The following is a 21,202-nucleotide window of genomic DNA, read 5'->3' as shown; positions in this document are numbered from 1 at the left end:
CTGAAACAAAACATTTAGTGATACATAAAAATCTTTTATCTTCTTCAAACTTCTATTTGAAACATCAACATAGACTGAATGATTGTTTAGAAAACAGAAAAGAAAAATTAAGTATAACAAATTCAAACTGATCTGCTTAACTGAAAATGTTATAATAACTAGTTCTTTAAATGAGAATTTTATTTAAGAAGGGAAGAAAGGGGAGACAAAATATGCTACAGAACTGTTAATCAAACAGTTCTTTTCCAAGGTCAACCAGCATGAGAAATTAGTATTATTTTCTGCATGCCTTTTCTCTCCCAGAATCAATCTGAAACCTTTGCTTGGGTTAAAATTGGTAACGCTTCTAAGTAATCCATTAAAGCTCCCAATATCTTTACTATTTATCAAGGGAACTACTCCTTAGGCCACAGAGTCAGTTACACTTCATAGTTCAAAAACAAAAGTCAACTTTTTCTCAGTCACTGCCAAGTTGTGCAGAGGTGCAGGTATGCTCAGAATTTCACTCCACCTGTCGCCTCCATGGCTGAGGCAAGACATTGCTACTGGAGGTGTAACGGATGTTAATACTGCTTTACAAGAGGTGCTAAAGGCGGCCTTCAACGACGATGGCCTAGTACATGGAATCCTCAAAGCTGCCAATGCCTTAGACAAGCGCCAAGCACATCTCCGTGTGTTTGCATCCACATGCTTGCATAATGACCCTAGGTATGTCAAGTTAATAGAGGCCCTTTGTGCTGAACTTGATAAGGGTTGATGACAAAAAACTAGCGGAGTGGGCAGGCCTCTGCAAAACTGACCAAGAAGGAAAGAGATTGGCTCCAGTTGTGTGGCTGTTAAGGACTATGGCAAAGAATCTCACTCAGACCAATGTATCACTGAAGAATATTTCAAATACAATAAATAAAAACATTTTAAAAACTTGGCATACTGGGGGAAGAAAATAACAGGTCATTGACAACTTTTCAAGGAACTCAAACCAAAGAAATTCTTTACATTGCAAAACTACTTTGCACTCTGATAGACAGTAGTAACTTGACTAATCTCAAAATCCTTCATGGCATCATAATTTCTGTAGAAAATCACATATGCATTCTTGGTTGAGCAAGGGATTGCTCCAACAATATGACAGCTGATGTTTGCCAAAGCAGTGGGCATAGTGGTGCTTCTCCCTCAATACCACTGTCCTTCAGACTGATGTACAATTGGTTTCTACTCTCATTATTAAAAATACTAATTTAAAAAGGGAGAAGTCTTCCTCTAGTCCTGAGGCTATATTCATCTTCATGTAGTCCTCCTGAATTATACGCTCCACACTCAGACTGAATAAGTATAGAGAAAGGATACAATCCTGATGAACAAACACCTTTACTGATTTTACACCATGCGGTATTCCCTAGTTATGTTTGGACAATGGTTTTTTTGTTCTCCAAAAGGTTTTATTTTTTGTGTGGTTTTTTTTTAAAAGAGGCTATTATTTGGAAAGATTGAGGCTTAGCGAAAAGATAGACTTCCAGAGAAATGGACTGACACAGTGACAGCAGTAATGGGCTGAAGTATGTAGAGATGAGAATGGCAAAGGATAAAACAGTTCAGATCTGCTGTTCATAGAGTAGCTATGAGCTGTACCAAACTCGACTGCACATAACAAAAGAGGTTCCACATGAGCACCAGCAAATATTCTGGGATTCCACCTCTTTTCTACATAAATTTATGATCTACATAGTCAATAAAACAAAACTAAAAATTTTTCTGATATCCTCTGCTGTCAAGCAAGATTCATTTGACATCAACAGTGATATCCTTCATACCATGACATGTTCACCTTACAATCAGTATTCTATCATTCTGTAAGGCTTTAATTTTTTTTTTTGGCCAGTAGTGTCAGTGTAGCTTGGACTTCTTCCTTTAGTGTCACTGGTTCTTAATCATATATTACTGCCTGAAATAGTTCAGAATCTGTCAATTCTTTTTGTACAGTGTCTCTGTGTATTCCTTTAATCTTCTTTTGGTGTTTCCTCCATCATTTAATATACTGTTCATACCATCCTTCAGTACTGAATTTCAAGGCATGAAATTCTTTATTTCTTTAATTTGAGAAATGTCAAGTAGGTTCATCAGTTTTTGTTTTCTAACTCTAGTTCTTTGTACATTTGTTTACAATACTGTGCTTTGTCTTCGCAAGCTGCCCTTTGAAAACTCCTGTTTAGCTTTTCTATTTCATAATTTCTCTCTTTAGCTTTTCTAGGTTGAAGAATTAATTAAGCTTCAGAATTTCTTCTGACATTCATTTGGGTCTGGTTTTTTTCTTCCATTTCTTCCAAGATACCTTTTCTTTTTTCATAGATATGTCTTTGATGCCATCACACAACTCACCTGGTCTTCAATTATTAGTGTTCAATGTACCAAATCTATTCTACAATAGATTGTAAATTCAAATGGAATATAACCATGGTCAAATTTTGCCTCTTGTGGACTTATTTGTCTTTTAAGAAATACAAATAGCAACTATACACATGAATCTTACTTGAAGGATTGCACAGGATTAAAACTGACTAGATCTGTGGAAGGAATTGTTGGAGATTCAGACCACTTGCTGACTACAGAACAGATATCTGCATAAATTACTCATGTGCAAGTCCAAAATGAAACTGAAGAAAATTAAACCAGGTCCACAAGCACCAAAATATGACCTTGAGTCTATCCCACCTGAATTTAAAAATCATCTCAAGAACATGTTTGAAGAACGGAACAATAATGAGAAAATATCAGATGAGTAGTGGGATGTCATCAAAGCTATCACCCATGAAGAGAGCAAAAGTCTATTACAAAGAGAGCAAAGAAGAGATGCTGGAGTTGGAAGGGGGGAGGAGAAGAACTCACTATGAATTTCTGAAGCTGAAAGAATTTAAAAACAAACTCAAGCCTCCAGTGCAATACTGAGAGATGCTATAGGCAAAATCTTGAATGGCTCAGATAGTTACTAAAAGAAGATAAAAAAATGAGTCACTGTATCAAAAAGGTTTGGTGAAAAAAACCAAACAAAAAGGCCTGGTCAACACTGAAATATTTCAGCAAGCAGCATATGATAAAGAGTCATGGAGGAAGAGGTGCGCTGATAGCATTGACAAAAGGCCCCAGGAATCAATGGGTTATCAACTGACATATTTCAACTAACAGATATTGCCCTGGATGTGATCACCAATCTGTGAGCAGGAAATTTAGAAGACCGCTACCTGACCAACTGACTGGAAGAAATTCCTACCTGTTCCCATTCCTAAGGAAGGTGACTCAACAGAATGTGGAAATTAATGAACTATATCACATGCAAACAAAATACTGCTGAAGATCATGCAAAACCAGTACATGGACAGGAAACGGCCAGAAGTTCAAACTATGGGTAAGGCTGAAAAAAAATGGGAATCCCAAACCACTAAAATCTATCTAAACCAAGAAACTGTTATTCAAACAGAGCAAGGGAACAAAGCAGAGTTTAAAATCAAGAAAACTGTGTGCCAGGGCTATATCTTTTCTCCAAACCTATCTGTATGCTGAGTAAACCATTTAAGAAGCTGGACTTTATGAAGGAGAATGTGGCATCAGGAAGATTCACCAACAATGCACATTCTGCAGATGATACAACATTGCTTGCTGAAAGTGAAGAGGACTTGGAATATTTAATGCAGAAGAGCAAACACTACAGCTTCCAATATTGATTAAATCTCAACATCAAGAAGACAAAAATGATCATCACTAGGGCACTAAGCAACAACATGACAGAAGGAGAAAAGAAACTGACAACAATTTAATCTCATTTAGATCCATAATCAAAAAACTTTGTACTAGCAGTTGAGAAGCCAAAAGACATACCACATTGGGGAAGTGTGCTGTCAGGGACCTCTCCAAATCACTGGGGAACAATGACATCAGTTTAAAAATTAAGGTGTGCCCGATTGAGACTATGGTCTTCTCAACAATTTGTTATGCATCTGAGAGCTATACAATAATAAATAAGGATAGCAGAAGATTGAATGCATTTGAATTGTGATGATGTAGAGGAGTACTGATTATCCGAAGGATGCAAAACAACAGATATACATGTCTTGGAGAAAGAACAGCCAGTGTGCCCCCTAGAGGCAGGGATGGCAAAGCTTCATCTCACATACTTTGGAAATGTTTTTGTTGTTGTTAAGTGCTGCTGAACAGCAACTGTGAATCCTGCCCTATCTTGAGTCAATCTCACCATCTCTGACACACCTATGCCCATTACTCCAGCTATTGTGTCCATCTATTTCATCCAGAGTCTTCCTCTCCTATGCTTTCCCTCCACCCTTCTAAGCATTGTATCCTTCAAAGACTGTTCCCTCCTGGCAACATGCCCTAAATATGTGAGAAAGAACGTAAAAAACCTTGCCTCCAAGGAAAAAAATTGGTTACACTCTCTCCAGGACAATTAAGTTTGTTCTCCTGGCAGTCCACAGTATGTTTGATATTTTTCACCAGCACAACTCAAAAGCACTGATTCTTCTTCTGCCATCTTTAGTTAATTGTCCAGATCTCTGACAAGTAATTACAAAGACCATAGCCTAGTTCAGGCACATCTTAGTTTCCAGACTGACGCCACTGCTCTTCAGCACTCTGGAGAGGTCCCTGACAGCAGATTTTCCTAATATAATTTGTCTTCTGATTTCCTGACTGCATCCAAGTAAGATGAAAATGTTTCAATCTTTACAGGTGTTGCCAATAGCTCAGTGGTGAGAATCTTTGTTTTCTTGATGTTGAACTTCAATCTGTACTTAAGACTGTAATCTTTTACCTTTTGCAGCCAATGCTTCAGATCCTCCTCAGTTTCAGTGAGCAAGGTTGTGTCATCTGCAAAATACAGGTTGTTGAGTCATCTTCCTCCAATCCTAATGACACATTCCTCCTCATAAAGTCTAGCCTCCTGAATGATCTGTTCCACACACAGAATGAAAAGGTATGGAGACAGGACACATCTTTGACACACACTTTTTCCCTGATTTTGAACCATGTGTGTTTCCGCGCTCTGTTTTGACAAATGCTTCCTGCTCCAAGTATAAGTTTTGCCTAAGAACAATCAAGTATTCTGGGATTCTTATTCTTCTCAAGGTTACCCACAATTTGTTGTAACCCAGAGTCAAATGCCTTTGCATAGTCTTTGAAACACAGACATTCCTCTGGTGCTCTCCACTTTCCTCCAACATCCACTGGTGATGATATCCCCAATGCCATGGCCTCTTCTAAACCCACTTATGTTTCTGGCAATTCTCTGCCAATATACTGTGTCAGTCATATTTGGATAAATCTTCAGCAAGATTTTGCTTGCATGTGGTATTAGTGGAAATGTTTGATAATTTCCACACTCAATCATGTCACCTTTTTTTGGAACAGGAATAAAATAATGGATCTCTTCCAGTCAACTGGCCTAGTAGTTGTTTTCCAGATTTCGTGGCACAACCTGATGAGTACATCCAAGGAAGCTGTTTGCTGAAATATGTCAATTGGTATGACATCAATTCTTGAGGCTTGTTTTATGTCAACTTCTTCAAGGTAGCTTTTACTTCCTCCATCCCCATTGCTTCTTGACCTTGTTTCATGATATTCTACTGGGTCAGCCAATTCTTTTTGGTACAGTGACTCTGTGTACTTCCTACCATCCTCTTATGATGCTCCCTGGATCATTCTATATTCTTCCCACAACATCCTTAAGTATTGCAACTCGAGGCTTGAATTTGTTCTTCACTTCCTTCAGCTTAAGAAATGCCAAGAGAGGTCGTTCCTTTTGATTTTCTGATCCCGGCTCTTTGCACATTTCATTATAATCCTTTGCTTTGTTTTCCTAAGCTGTTCTTTGAAATCTTCTGCTCACCTCCTTAAATTCCTTATTTATTCCCTTTCCTTTGGCTTCTTGGTACTATACTAGAATATTCACACACGTTTTTAGGAGTTATTCCTTGGAAAGAGACATCATGCTTGCAAAGGTGAGGCAGTAAAAGAGAGGAAGAAGACCTTCAATAAATGGACTTGCACAGTGACCTTAGCAATGCAAGTATATCAAAGTAGAAGATGGTACAGGATAGGAAAGGTTCAGATTTGTTATTAATAGGGTTGCTATGAGTCGTATTTGACTCAAAAGAACCTCTATCTTTTGCACAAAAACATTCTTTGAAAGGAGTGTATTTTAAAACTGTGCAAAACCAAGAAGAGTGGTTAACTATACAACCAATCGCTCAGGGCCAGAACAGACCACAATTATACATGTGATGAGTTATCAAATGAACTCCTATTGTGTAATTTTCTAGTACAGGATATAAATAAAAATCAAGAGTCAAACTTTCTTTTTAAAAAAAAAACAAAATTCTGGAGAGCTAAAGGTGAAAATAAAAATTGCGTGCAAGGACCTTGGCTGATCTTTGACTATGCTATGCCTCCACTCCATGGCTGTTGATGGGCTCAGTCAACGTAAGTCTAAACATCTAAAACAATAGTCTAAAGAGTTATGTGGTTGTAACATGACAGTGGTGACACCACACAAGCTGTCTAGATAGGACATTTGACAGCAATGGGCCATATTGGGGGGGAAAAACAGTGAGAGAAAGGAACTAAAAAGACATGTTAGTAGTTTTTCTATTCCAAGAAGCCACTTCATTTGAAGTAATGTCTATGTGTCCTGGGAATTCAAAGTGGTTCTTCTTACTTAAGAACTGAAAACGTAAGGAGAAATGAAGCACTTACTTTTGTCCATCTTTTACAAAACCTTTCAAAGAAGATCCTCTATTAGTAGCAATTGCTTTTCCACCAAGCCCAACTATGAGAGCCGTGAGCACTGCACTCTTCCCACCTAAAGAAACAATGGTTGCAAGTTACATTCATTGAAAAGAAAGAAAATAAGAATTCTTGCAATCTCATACAAAACATTTTCAGAATGAAAATCAAAATTGGTCTTACGCTGATGTAAAACAGCAATTATCAGTTTCTTCTAGTGAAAAAGTAGAAAACTTTAAAGAGATTTCTAGCTTCTGAAATATGCCAGGGCTGCTGTTTGAAAAAATTTAGCATATTTTGAGAGGTTAATTATTGCAAATAATAAATTAGAAAACTGGTTTTCCATTCAGAAACTTCTTATAATCATCTTGCTCCATCAGCATATTAAATAACTCAGCCTTCTCAATACATATGATGTTATCTTTCTCTTTCAGGGTCACTGAACTGGAACCAACACAGAGGTGGATTTCCAGTGGGTTTCCAAGGGTGTAAACTGCACAGGAGGAGACTGCTCATTCTTCCCCTACAGAGCTGCTGGTGGATCTGCACTTCCAGAGAGGGGCAGCCTTTGAGTTAGGAGTGCAACTGTGCCTTCCAGGTGATTCTGACTTATCATGACCCCATGTATACAGAACAGAACTGTGTTCAAATTTTGAAGGTTCTGGTCTTTTAGGACCATCACTAGGCCTTTCTTCAAATGTATCTCTAGGTTTGTTATTACCTCTTGTAGCACCATTTTTTCTAAGGTTTCAGAAGTCAGAAACTATGTGTATGAGAATATAAGCTCCACATGGATGTTGCTAGGTGTTGCTGAGTTGAGTACAGCTTATAGCAATCCTATGAACAATGATCTAAACTCTGTCCTATTTCCTATTCTGTACCGTTCTCATGATTACTGACACACTTGAGCCTACTGCTGTAGTCTCTGGGCCAATCCATCTCATTGACAAGTCATGCTCTCTTTCACTGACCCTCCACCTTTCCAAGCATGATGTCCATTTTCCAAAGACTGGTCCATCCTAACAACATACCCAGATTTTGTGAGACAAAGCTTCACTATCCTTGCCTTCAAGGATACACCCTGGCTGTACCTTCTTTAGGACATATACTTAATTCCATGCTATATTCCTACTACCAACACATAATAGGCACTCAAGTATTTTTAGATAAACTTAAGTAGGAAAAATTAGCAGGTCATTATCCTCCAAGTACACCCATGACTTTCTCTTTTAAAAAGAAAGAAAAAATAATGCACACCCATGTTTATCACAGCTCTGTTCACAATAGCAAGGAGTTGGAAACAACCCAGGTGCCCATCAACAAACGAATGGGTAGAGAAGCTGAGGTATATTCACACAATGGAATACTATGCTGCATTGAAAAACAAGGAACTCATTCAATATTATTCAAAATGGGTGAGCCTGCAGGACATTATCCTGAGTGAAATATCTCAGTCGCAAAAGGACAAATATTGCATAGTGCCACTGCTGTAAAATGGGACTGATATCAGGGTGGGGGTAAGACTGAGAAAAACTGGATAAATTGTGTATACTGCACTGAAACAGACGAGGCAGTGAATAATTTAAAAGCGATGTATGATAGGATGTTATGGTTATCACAAGAGTCCACGATTAAGGTTGCATAGTGGAATGTACTTGGGGCGGTGGGAGGGGTGCGGGGGGATTATGTACAAGGGAGGGAGTCTTTCTTTTACTTTTGAAAGAGAGGAGCGAACTGGGGAGGGGGAGGAGGGCTGGGTGGGGAGAGAAGTGCAGCAATGAATGAATGGAAATCCAAAGTCTCTGTAAATGTTCATTAAAATTATTAAAATAAAATAAAATTTTAAAAAAAGAGTTAATCTATCCATCATCATAAAGCAGTGTCCAAAGGCAAAAAAAGTGTTAAAAACTAGTGCGGGAGCCAGATTTACCTGGCTACTAATGTCTTGTTCACATTAAGAATATGGGCAGCTAAGTATGTGTTAAGCATGAAGTAGGGACTCTACAGGTGATTATGGAATAAATAATAATGTGTGCTAAATGAAGTACAGTGAGAGTTATTATAGTTTAGAAGGGGAAAAAGTGATTCAGGTCATTATATGTAGAAGCAACTATCACAGCGTTTAATACATGCATATTGATTGCCCTTCCGTTTTTAGTGCAAGTACATGATGTCTTTACCTACTGTCAATTTAATCCCACACCACTGCCTAAATTTGTTAATTATATAAAGACTAAAAAAAATGCTTAGCAGTTTCCAATCCTTCTGTGATCCAAATTGTTTGGTTAGCCATCTTACCATATATAGTATTTCTACAGAATACTCAGAATAAAAAAATATTAATAAAGGACCTTTTAATGAATGAAAAGAAAAAAAAAGAAAGAAAAAATAGATGGAGGGACGAAAAGTTCTAAATGCAGAAGTCAATGGCCTTTGTTCTTACTTGCCCTGCATCACCTCTCTGTAGCATGAATATATTTACTGCACATCCCATTCTTTTAAAAATCCTTTCACCTGGGCTGAGTAGAAGAGTAGAGAAAAGAAATAATAACAACTAAATGGACTACACATATTTAGTTTCAATATCCAGCAGTGTATATGGGATATGGCAACTCTCCTCTCCTTATGAACTATCTCTGTCAAGACATTAGCATTTTCTATATGACCAATCTGTTATAAGAGCTGATGGACTAATTGATCTAATTGATCTATTTCCCCTCTCATAATTAATTCATCCACTATTTTATCACCACTGGTGGCCTAGTGGCAAGAAGCCACACTGAAAAACCAAAGGCACAAGGTTCAAATTCACCAGCTGCTCTGCAGGAGAAGCATGGGCAATCTCCTCCCATGCAATTAACTGCCTCTGAAAACCCACTGGAGGGTCAGCTCTGGGTCGTTTCCAACTCCATGGTACACAACCACCACCACTACCACCACCACCACCATGATATATGGCCAGTTTGTTATTCAATAGAAATAAATCATCCTTTTACTAAATCCCCTTACTTAGCTTCCCACTGACTTCTGGATATAACCTCAAAATCTCTCTCATAACATTCAAGATCCTAAATAATACAAATGACAATATGGCCAGTCAGGGTTAACTTCTGTCTCTCCCATCCATCTACAACATTATAAAATCATATAAAACCAATTAACTGCCATCTACTACTTTCCCTCCAAATGTTGTTGATATGCAGTCTTTGCCTAGAATCCTTGCTTTTCTCTTCTCCAAAAAAAATTCACAATTTCCTTTTAAGATCTAGCACTAATACCATTTTCTTTAGTGGACAGAACAGTGAGCATTTGTCACTGTTATCTTGGGTTCACAGTACACCTTATCTATTATAACATTTTGGTAAAACACAAGGCTACATTTATTGTGATAAAGCTTGCTTGTTCACTTTTACTGTGGTATAATTCCAAGGTAGATGCATTTTTAAATAAAAGTAGAAAATATCTATACTAAGTAAATAAGTAACTGAGAGTTAATCCAGTACTTTCTTAAAATGTAGACAGCAGGAAACAATAAAATAATCATAACCCTAAGTTATAAATCAATAAATTAAAAAATTTACCAGCACTAACAGGATTTTATTACAAAAAATTTAATGCATTCTCTTCTCAAAGTAAAATTAGAAGGATAAAAACACTTACTTCCATTGTTCCCAACAACAAAGTTAACATTAGAACCAAATTTAAATGGTCCAAGCATGGAATGACACATAAAGTTTTTCAGCTGTATACTCTCAATTATTCCAACTTCTGCTTCAGTCTGTAAATAAAAAACAATTAGGAAAACAATCAAGCTAATTCACTCACTGTAATTGTTCAAACATTTACTGGTAGGCAAGTAGTAGTATTATCAATTCTAGACAACATTAAATAAATTAAAATAATTTTAAATTCAGCTAATGAACAAGTTGAAATGAAATGGGGATCTTTAAAACTACTGTATCAAAAAAAAAATAAAACTACTGTATCAGTTTAATAGGACTAGTAAACTCACCATCCAAATTAAGTTGCCACTTACTAGAATCTTTCTAAAGGGTCTAACTGACATTTTAGGTCAGATAACTTTTGTTGTGAGGCATTTTGCTGCACACTGCGGAATATTTAGTAGTATCCTTCCCCCTTTCCCAGCTTTTACCCTCCACTAAAATGCTAGTAGCACTCAAATTGCCTTCCCAGCTATATCATAGCCAGACACTACTCAAATGCCCACTGGGGGGCAGTTTCCCCTGACTGAGAAGAACTGGAGTTTATCTGTAAAGTAAAAATTGTATTTAGAGCGTCCTGGCAGAAGATTGGCCAATCATGCTTGAACAGTATGTGATTTGACAGTCCAATTTATGGTCAATTCAAAAAGTAAAACTATCTGTTCTTAAAAGATAAAGCCTGCATTTCTCTGACTTTCTGTGTCTGCTATTTACTATGATAGTCGTTAATATTATTGGCAACACATTGTTCCCTGGAGTCAAGGATTCTGAGGCCTCGTCTGACATACTTTGGGTATGTTGCAAGGAGAGACTGGTCCTTGGAGAGGGACATCATGTTTGGGAGAGTGGAGGGACGGCGCAGGAAAGGAAGACCCTCGATGAGATGGATCGATTCTGTGAGTGGAGTGGTCGGAATGAATGTGTTTGAGACAGCGAGGTTGGCACAGGATAGAACGGTGTTTAGGGCTCTTATACATAGGGTCACAATGAGTCGCAAATGACTTGATGACACATAACAACATCATTAAGAATATACAGCTTCCTATTCTGTTAAATGGGAGTAACAGCACCTTTATTATAGATGGGTCAGGATTAAACTTATTATTCTGTGCCTTCAAGTCAGAACTGACTCACAGCTGACCCTCCATCTATAGACAAGAATAATAAATGTTTTAAACAATGTTTGGGACATAGTAGTCACCATGCATTTTGTAGTTACCTGGTAACTACAACCAATTTAAAGTACTGATGTGCCAAACAGTACTTTAAATGTCTCTGAAGACCATTTAAATGCCTTCATTTTATTTAATAATTTCTAAAAACAGTCTTTGCTTCTCTCTTTCTGTACACACTTGTTAAAAACTAGAATATATTTACTGGAGTAGAATACGACAAACATGGTTGAAAGACTACTTTCTTTTTTTTTGTAATTTTTATTTTATTTTAATAATTTTAATGAACATTTACAGAGATTTTGGATTTCCATCCATTCATTGCTGCACTTCTTTCCCCGCCCAGCACTGCACCCCCCCCCCCCCCCCCCAGTTCATGCCTCTCTTTGAAAAGTAAAATAAACACTCTCTCCCTGGTACACAATCCCCCCAGTACCCCTCCCACCACCCCAAGTACATTCCACTATGCAACCTTAATTGTGGACTCTTGTGGTAACCATAATACCCCATCATACATCGCTATTAAATTATTCACTCCCTCATCTGTTTTAGTGCAGTATACACAATTTATCTAGTTTTTCTCAGTCTTACCCCATCCCTGATATCAGTGCCATTTTACAACTGTGGCATCATGCAGTATTTGTTCTTTTGCGACTGAGATATTTCACTCAGGATAATGTCCTGCAGGCTCACCCATTTTGAATAATATTGCACGAGTTCCTTGTTTTTCAATGCAGCATAGTATCCCATTGTGTGAATATACCATAACTTCTCTACCCATTCGTTCGTTGATGGGCACCTGGGTTGTTTCCAACTCCTTGCTATTGTGAACAAAGCAGCAATAAACATGGGTGTGCATATATCTGCTTGGATGTCAGTTATGGTAACTGCTGGGTCAAATGGTATCTCTATTTGCAACTTTCTGAGAAAGCGCCATACCACCTTCCACAGGGGTTGCACCATTTTACACTCCCACCAACAGTGAATAAGGGTTTCAGTTTCTCCACAACCTTTCCAGCATTTGTTGCTTGCTGTTCTGTTAAATTTTGCATTCTGACTGGGGTGAGATGGTATCTCATAGCTGTTTTTACTTTCTTTTTTTTATTAAATTTATTTAAAAACTCTGAAGTAATTGTAAGCAAACTTGCCCCAGAAGTTAGTTTTTATTGTATATGTTTCTGCCACTGAGGACAGCTTACAAAACAACAGTATCACAATCAAGATACTGATATGGATATACACACAGAACATTTCTATCATAAAGAACCCTCACATTGCCCCTTTCTGATACCAGCATCCCCTCAAACCATTCATCCTTTGCTACATCACTGTCATTTCAAGAATGTGATATAAATGAAATCTTACAGTATGAAATTGCTGAAGATTATCATAATTCTCTGAAGATTCATTTGACATTCTTATCAACACTATAAAAATTATCTACTTTTTTTTTAACCTTTGCTAGCATTCAATGTTGTCATTTTTAGTTTTAGGTATTCTGACAGGTGATTAGCAATATCTGAGATTTTAATACTTATTTCCCTAAGAGTGAATGGTGGTACAGTGGTTACGTCTGTGGCTGTTAACCAAGAGGTTAGCTGTTGAAACTCAAATGTGGCAGTCAATTTCTGTTAAAGATTTACCATCTTTGAAACTCCATGGGGCAGTTTTATTCAGATCTATAGGGTCACTTGAAATTGTCCTCCACTTACTTAGCTGCAGTGAGTTTGGTTTTGCTTTGATGGTAAATTATGCTAAACAACACTCTTGTTAGGTACCATTAAGTTATATCTTATGTATAACAGAACGAAATCAGAAGATGGGGGGAGGAAGACAAAGGGAAAATCTGCTGTAAGGGACTTCTCCAGAATACTGAGAAGCAACTATGTCAGTCTAGAGACTAAGATGTGCCTGAACCAGGCCATGGTCTTTGCAATTACTGGCTATGCATCAGAGAGCTGGACAATGACTGAGAATGACAGAAGAATTATGGATGCCTTTAAGCTGTGGTGCTGAACAAGAGTCTTGAACGTACCATAGACTGCCAAAAGAACAAACAGGTCTGTCTTGGAGAGGATGAAACTAAATTTCTCCTTGGAGGCTAGGATTCTGAAGCTCCATCTCACTTTGGGCTTGTAGCCAGGTGGGGCTGGTCCTTAGAGAAGGACATCGTGCTTGGAAGGGTAGAGGAACAGCACAGGAAGGGGGACACTAGACAAGAAGAACTGATAACAGTAACTGGAGCAACGGGGGTAGGTGTGTCAGAGTCAGGGAATCAGTGAGATTGGCTCAGAAAAGGCAGACTTCAGAGCTGTAGAACATAGGGTCCATATGAGTAGCAGGAGACTTGACAGTATATAATAACAACAGCAACAAAACAAAATGAAATGTTGCCCAGTCCTGTACTATTCTCATAACTGTTGCTGTCACTGGGCCAATCCATCTCGATTGAAGGTTTTTGTCTTATTCACTGACCTACTTGGCCAAGCATGGTATCTTTTGCCATGTTTGACTGAAGTAAAGTGAAGATTTGCCATCATCCTCACTTCTTTCTGAAGGTTGTACTTCATTCAAGACGTATGTTTGTTTCTTTGGGTACTCTATGGGAGAGTCAATATTCTTTACCCAAATCATAATTCAAAAGCATTAATTCTTCTGGAGCTGTTCATAATGACTGTTCAGCTTTCATACCCATAAGGCAAGTGAAAATAATACGGTTTGGGCCAGGTGTGTTTTATACCTCAAGATGACATTTTTATCACTTTAAAGAGATATTTTGCAGATTTCCCAAATGCAATATTGATCTCTTGACTGGTGGAGTACTGACTGTGTTTCAAGTAAAATCAAATCTGTCTCATGCCAATCTTTCCCAGCACATCATGATGTTGCTTATTGGCCCACTTGAGACCTTTCTGTCGTCTTTATGTTTAGGCATAATCCATATGCCAGAGTGTTTCCTTTTCATCAGTAAGTGCTTCAAGTCTTCTTTGCATTCAGCAAACAAGGTTGTCATCAGTATGTCAATTTTTTTATTAGTCTTCCTCCAACCCTGAGGTTGTGTTTTTCTTCAATCAATCCAGCTTCTCAAGATTATTTACTGAGGAAATAGGCTGAATAAGTACAGAAAAGGAGAAAATTCTCACACACATCTTCTCTTATTTTAAATCATGTTTTATCTCCTTGTTCTTTTAGAATCACTGACTCTTGGTTTATGTAGCTGTCTTTCATGAACACACAACTAAGAGTATGAGGATTCATATTCTTCACAAAGCTACCCATAATTTATTATGATGCGTATTATCAAATGCCTGGGATCAGCAATGATAGCACTCATTCCACATCTTCTTCTGACTGAATTTTGGTTAAAGCTGTTTCTAAGTTGTCTCTTGCAAAATTATACTTGCATTTAATGTTAAGATATTAGATCCAAACAACATTATATGTACTTATTTGTCATTACTGATCCTCTTAAGTGACTATCTTCTTAGATATCTTCTGACCAATTTCCAATGGGATTGTTTCTAATTTTTGAATTTTCAGAATCTTCATATATTTGTAATATTTGGACTTGTTCAGCTAATAAAAAAACCAAACCTACAATTATCCAGTAAATTCTGACTCCTAGCAATCCTAAATTGACAAAGAACTACTCCACAGGATTTTTAAACTTGTAACCTTTGTAGAAGAAGACTGAACATCTTTCTCAAGCAGAGTACCCGTTGGGTTTGAACAATTTACTTTTCAAGTTAGCAGTTAAGCACTTACTCATTATGCTATTAGAGTTTTATTGGTTAACACTGTGATTTGCAAATAATTTCTATCATTTTGACATAACTTTCATTCTCTTTTAAAGAGAAAAGTTTTAAATTTTGTTGATATTCCATTTATCAATTTTCCCTCTATCAATTTTCTACAACACTCTGAGTTGTAGATTAAGCAGAACGTCCAACAAGTTTGAAAAGGCCCGCTTTCTGGGTCTGATGCTAGCTTACAGCAACATGGCTAAACATGCCAAGAAAGTCAGCAGCATCGGTAAGTATGGGGCCTGTTACAGTGCCTCACTCAGGAAGGGAGTAAAGAAAATTTAAATCAGCCAACATGCCAAAGTACACTTGCTCCTTCTACAACAAAACCAAAATAAAGAGACGAGATGTGCAGTTCTTAAATGAAGACAGTCGCTGGTGGTACCTGGACCTTACACCACCACCTCCACAGTCACAGTGAAGTCAGCCTTCAGAAGACTGGAGGAACTGAAAGACCAGTAAAAGCTCCCCCAATTGAAGTATCCCTAGCCTGTAATAAATTGGTTAATTTATGTAAAAGAGAAAAGGTGCAGGCCTGGCCAATGGAAAAAAAGGACAGTATACACCTTGTACAGCAACCAAATCACTTGTGTATCCAATTTTAATCCACATAGGAATCAGGTATTGGTATCCCTTTCAAAGGTGGCAGTAAACCAAAATACTCTGAATGTATGTCCATCTCCACAGTGTTGACAATAATCCAAACTCTCACATTATTTACATTTCAAATTTACATGCACAGTATTAAAACTTAGGAGAGGTGCCAAGTTTACAAAAGTTCTAACAAAAGAGCCAATGGCCTGATTGCTTCCCATGCATCTAAAAGTTGGACTATGGATAAGGAATACATGAGAAGAATCAACTGACTTGTGGAGTTAAAATAAGAATACTAAATATTCCATGAACAGAAAAAAGCACATACAAGTCTATCTTGGAAGAGATATAACTAGGGCGCTCACTGGAGGTAAGGAGGGTAAAACTTTGCCTCAACTACTTCGTGCATGTTGTTAAGAGAGGCCAGTCTTTAGAAAAAGACATTATACTGAGTAGAAAGGCAGAGGGTCAGTAAAAGACAGGAAGTCCCTTAACAAGCTTGACTGACACAGTGAATGTAACAATGGGTTCAAACATATAAGAGATGATGAGAATGGTGCAGGATAGAGGGAACTTTAGATCTGTTGTTTAAAAGGGTCACTCTGAGTTGCAGTAAACTTGATGGCATCTAACAATAAAATAACAAAACCATGTTAGAAAACAAACCAAATACACTATCTGTGACCAAGTCCACTCCATGAACTCATGGATTCCATGGTCTCTGATGACCCTCTATCAGGTTTCCAAGGCTAAAAATCTTTATGGCAGGAGAGCAATTAATCTTTCTCCTAAGGTGCATTTGAACTGCCAGACTTTTGGTTAGCAGCCCAGTACTTAACCTACTACACTGACTAGTGTTCCTTAGGGTTATAAATAATTAACTTGCTATAATTTTGACTTGGAGACTGTGGTCGAGCTAATATTTCTATCCTGATATTATTTAGTCTCTTCTCCCTTTTATCAGTTTTAAGAGTTGTCATTATGTGCCATCAAGATGTAACTGAATCATTGCTGACCCTCCAGTGGGTTTTCAGAGGCAGGAAATTGCACGGGAAGAGACTGGCCACCTCCCTCTTGTGAAGCAGTTAGTGATTTTAACCGCATATCTTTGGGTATTATTATGACCTTTGAGTGACTTGCAACTCATAGTGACCCTATATACAACAACTCTGAACCCTCCTCTATCCTGAGCCAACCTTACCATCTCTTACACACCTATCACTACTACCCCAGTCATTGCACTGAGTCAATCCATCTCAGATGTTCTTCCTCTCTTGCACTGTCCCTCCCCAACAACTGGTTCCTCCTTGAAACATGCCCAAAGTATGTCTGACGAAGCTTCTGAATCGTTGCCTCCAAGAGGCAGCCTGTTTCACCATCTCTAGGACAAACCTGTTCGTTTCTCCTAGCAGTCCATGGTATATTCAATACTCTTCTCTAGCACCACAGCTCAAAGGCATCAAATTCTATTTCTATAATCCCTAGTCACTGTCCAGCATTGTGACACATAGCAAGTAAATGTGAACACCAAGACCTGGATAAGGCACACCTCAGTCTCCAGACTGACATCATTTCTCTTCAGTACTCTAGCTCTGGAGAGGTCCCTGACAGCAGATTTTCCCAATGTAATTCATCTTCTGATTTCCTGGCTGCTGATACCAAGAGTGTTGACTCGAAGCCAAGCAAACTGAAGCTGTTAACAATCTCAATCACTTCACCATCTATCGTGAAGCTGCCAATCAGCCCAGCGGTGAGAACCTTTGTTTCCTTCACGTCAAGCTTAAATCCATATATAAGGCTACAGTCCTTGACCTTCTGCAGCAAGCACTCCAGGTCCTCCTCAGTGGGCAAAGCAAATCCTTAACCACTAGACCACCAAAGCTCCCTAGTTTGAGTTTTACTAGAGGTCTGTCACTTCGTACATGCTATCAAAGAATCTGCTTTTTTTTGCTATTAGTTTTCTTTGGCAAGTACTGCAAAACCAATCAGAATAGGTAATTTAAAATTGGCTTTTTAAACATATCATTACCATTAGAATGATTAAAAAAATTATATAAAAATCAGACCTAAGAAACATAATAAAAGGAAAATGTAACTGGAGGCTTACCAAAGTGGAGGTACCATTGTATTCGTCACCATCTCTATCGAAATCCTCCCCCTCTTCTTGTCGTGATCTTTTGGCATTTTCATGAGATGGGAAATTTTCTTCCTTTCTTTTGGCCATCAGTTCTGAACAAATATTATAATGATGTAATTAAATTACACTATCTGTTTTATGTACACTAAACTTAATAGACTAAATCATGAAACATCTATTCATTTTTACTTTTAAGAACTAATTTAACAAAATCATCTGCATACTATATACATGATTTTCTTTTACTTACTCATAACCAAAATTTTATTTCATGAGCCTATTTACATGTTTTGAACATCAAAGTCATAAAATGTTAGCAATTTTGTTTAACCACAGTTTCTAATTTTCTAGATCTATTAAGAGATGGCATAATGCCATCTGAAATTATTCCAGAGTAATTTCTGCAAACTTAATGTAATACTGCATCATATAAAACTTCCTTTTTCTATTTTAAATTAGTTTCCTCCAAGATGCCTATTTTGAAGCACTGTAGTTTCCCAAAGAAGCAGCTTTTCTAAAACTTTAGTAGATGTTACCTACTTTTCAGCAATAATAGAAAGTTCACACTTAGGAAAAAAAATTAAAGTTACACAAAAGATTTTGCTAAATGAATGTGAATTCTGAATTTCAAGTCAAAGCTAATAGTCTATTACTAGAAATAACCTTTATGATTTTTCTCTTTGTTCCTTCAGTTTTCTTTCCTTAAAATACATTTAAGACCTAAAACTAAAAGTTACTGAATAAATGAAGAGAAAAATCCATGATGTGGATAATTAAACTTCCTAAGCCATAAGAAAAGGAGGAACAGTTCTAGTCTCAATTCATTTAACTTGCTCCCAATTACAGACCATGGCAATCCTGTGTACATCATGTACTTGATTATCTTCTCCTCCATGGCAAAAGAGACTCAGTGAGATTTTTTTTCTCTACTATGAATATGAACTCCAAGATCCTAATCATTCTTCACTACAAGAAGATAGCTCAGTTTGACGACAAGCATACCGGCCAGTGTTAAGTGCATGTGGGAAGTACAAGGATTGTACGTAGAGGTGATTATACAAACACTATACTATGCAGAAACATGAGAAGAGGAACTTTGAAGAGGAGAGGGAAAAGAGAGAGGGAGACAGAGACATTCATAATACATCGTAAAGTTCTTTTAACTCCATTTTCCAAACTCATACTGACAGAACCAAATGCACAGAATTCATTAGCAAGTTCTGATATGATAGAGTGTGCATGCTTTATTAGGTAAAAATGAGTTTTAATATCTCATGTTCTAAATAATTAAGAAACAACTAACTTCAAAGTTAATAGTGAACTAAAATAAACTTAATGAATTACTTTTATTTATTCCTTGTACAGTAATAGTTACAGATTTAATAAAACATATTTTTTAGTAATAGTTTATAGACAACTGTGAGAAGGATAAAGGATTGTGAAGGGTTCTGCTCTATTATGTACAAAGAGTTACTAGGAGTCAGACTTGACTCAACAGTACCAAGTAACAATAGCAACGTGGTAATCTAAGGTCTCAAGTTTACTACCCAAAACTACCTCACAGTTTTAAAATCTCAACTTGCAGTCATGTCCCTTCTAATGTAATTTCTATTTAACTTGAGAGCTTTTGTAAAAATTTTGCTCAAGTAGTGCTTTACTTTATCAAATCTTTAATGTTCTTTAATAATATTATGCATTAAAAAATAATATGTATTTTCTATAAAGAACAATGAGTAAGATTGAAATTGAATGTCAAATTTCTTCTACTAAAGAACAAGTTTAAAAAAAAACAATTAAAAAACTTGTTTTCAAGAAGATAAAATATATAAGCATTTCCTTATTTTTCCTGCTGAGTAAAACAAAAAAATCTTTAACCTTTTATGTAAAACAAACAGAAGACTCTGAAAAGTGATGGTGGTGGTGGTGAGGTGGCAAATTGGTGAGGGGAATCATATGGCCAAAGAACAAGACAGTACTCTCTATATATATTCTTTGGGCTGTCTTTTTGCCCAAATATTCCAGATTCTGAGAAGTCAATCACCAGGAAGCGTAACTGAAACTGATTAAAAATGGAAAAACAAAACAAAAGCAATAAAAATTTTCTCCTCCTTCCAGCTGGGTAGCATCAGAAGGAGCCTAGGAGAAATTCAGGATTTTCATCTTGTCTCAGAAGTGGGGAGGGTGTCCCTACTGCTGTATCTGTGGAGATCATGAGGAAAGCCAAAACTTCCTCTCCTCTCCAGCAGTCACCAAAGCAGGAGGAGGGAGCCCTGGTTAAGCTCTAGATACAGTCTCTGTGTGCCCGTGACAACAGAAAAACATTAAGTTTTTAAGACTTTGGTTAGTTTTAAACATTACTAAAAGTATCAGCATTTCTATTAGTATTTACCACTATTTCCCCTACTAGAGCTTAAAACTTAGAAACTTTCAAAACAAAGAATACACAAGCACACATTTCTTCTGTCTTCCAAGCCATGATATACATCAGACAAACTCTGGAAATCATCAGTGAATGCTTATGAGCAATGTGAGGGGAATGACAAAAAATATTATTTTGAATAATAATTGCTGACTCCAGCAAATAGCTTATTTGACAATATTATTCTGAAAAGTTTTCACATTTGCTGACTTCCTAAAAAAGATAGTCTCAGGGACCAAATAGTCTCAGGGACCAAGAGGTCCTGAAATCACATATTGCAAAGTGTTGTTGTTCAGGATGTTGTTGTGGAGTCAGAACCAACTCAGAGCTCGCCCTCCATGGCTTTTTAAAGGCTTTAAAATCACACAAGAGACATATTTCATCCAGTTTTTCTCAGTCTTACCCCCACCCTAATGCCAGCCTCATTCTACAACAGTGGCACCATGTAGCATTTGTCCCTTTGTGACTGAGACACCTCACTCAGCATAATGTCCTCCAGGGTCACCCATTTTGAATAATATTGCATGAGTTCCTTGTTTTTCAATGCAGCATAGTATTCCACTGTGCGA

At 37.3% G+C, this 21,202-nt stretch overlaps 1 protein-coding gene and 1 pseudogene across 1 annotated transcript in view; one reads left to right on the top strand and one right to left on the bottom strand.

The window, feature by feature from the left end:
- The window catches only part of SMC6 (structural maintenance of chromosomes 6), an 86,666-nt gene extending 68,365 nt beyond the window's left edge, over positions 1–18,301 (bottom strand). The window contains exons 1-3 of the mRNA XM_006880725.1: positions 18,185–18,301; positions 10,447–10,564; positions 6,757–6,862 (exon numbers count right to left, since the gene is read on the bottom strand). Coding sequence (XP_006880787.1) covers positions 6,757–6,862; positions 10,447–10,564; positions 18,185–18,301 — 341 coding nt within the window. The remainder of the gene's footprint in view (positions 1–6,756; positions 6,863–10,446; positions 10,565–18,184) is intronic.
- LOC102847773 lies at positions 491–907 on the top strand (annotated as a pseudogene).
- Positions 18,302–21,202: the final 2,901 nt, after the last annotated feature.

Source organism: Elephantulus edwardii, unplaced genomic scaffold (genome assembly GCF_000299155.1).
Source record: "Elephantulus edwardii isolate Elephantulus edwardi_28Jun2011 unplaced genomic scaffold, EleEdw1.0 scaffold00009, whole genome shotgun sequence".
Classification (NCBI taxonomy): domain Eukaryota; kingdom Metazoa; phylum Chordata; class Mammalia; order Macroscelidea; family Macroscelididae; genus Elephantulus; species Elephantulus edwardii.
The sequence above is the reverse complement of the archived record's forward strand: the minus strand, read 5'-3'. Positions and strand labels throughout refer to the sequence as shown.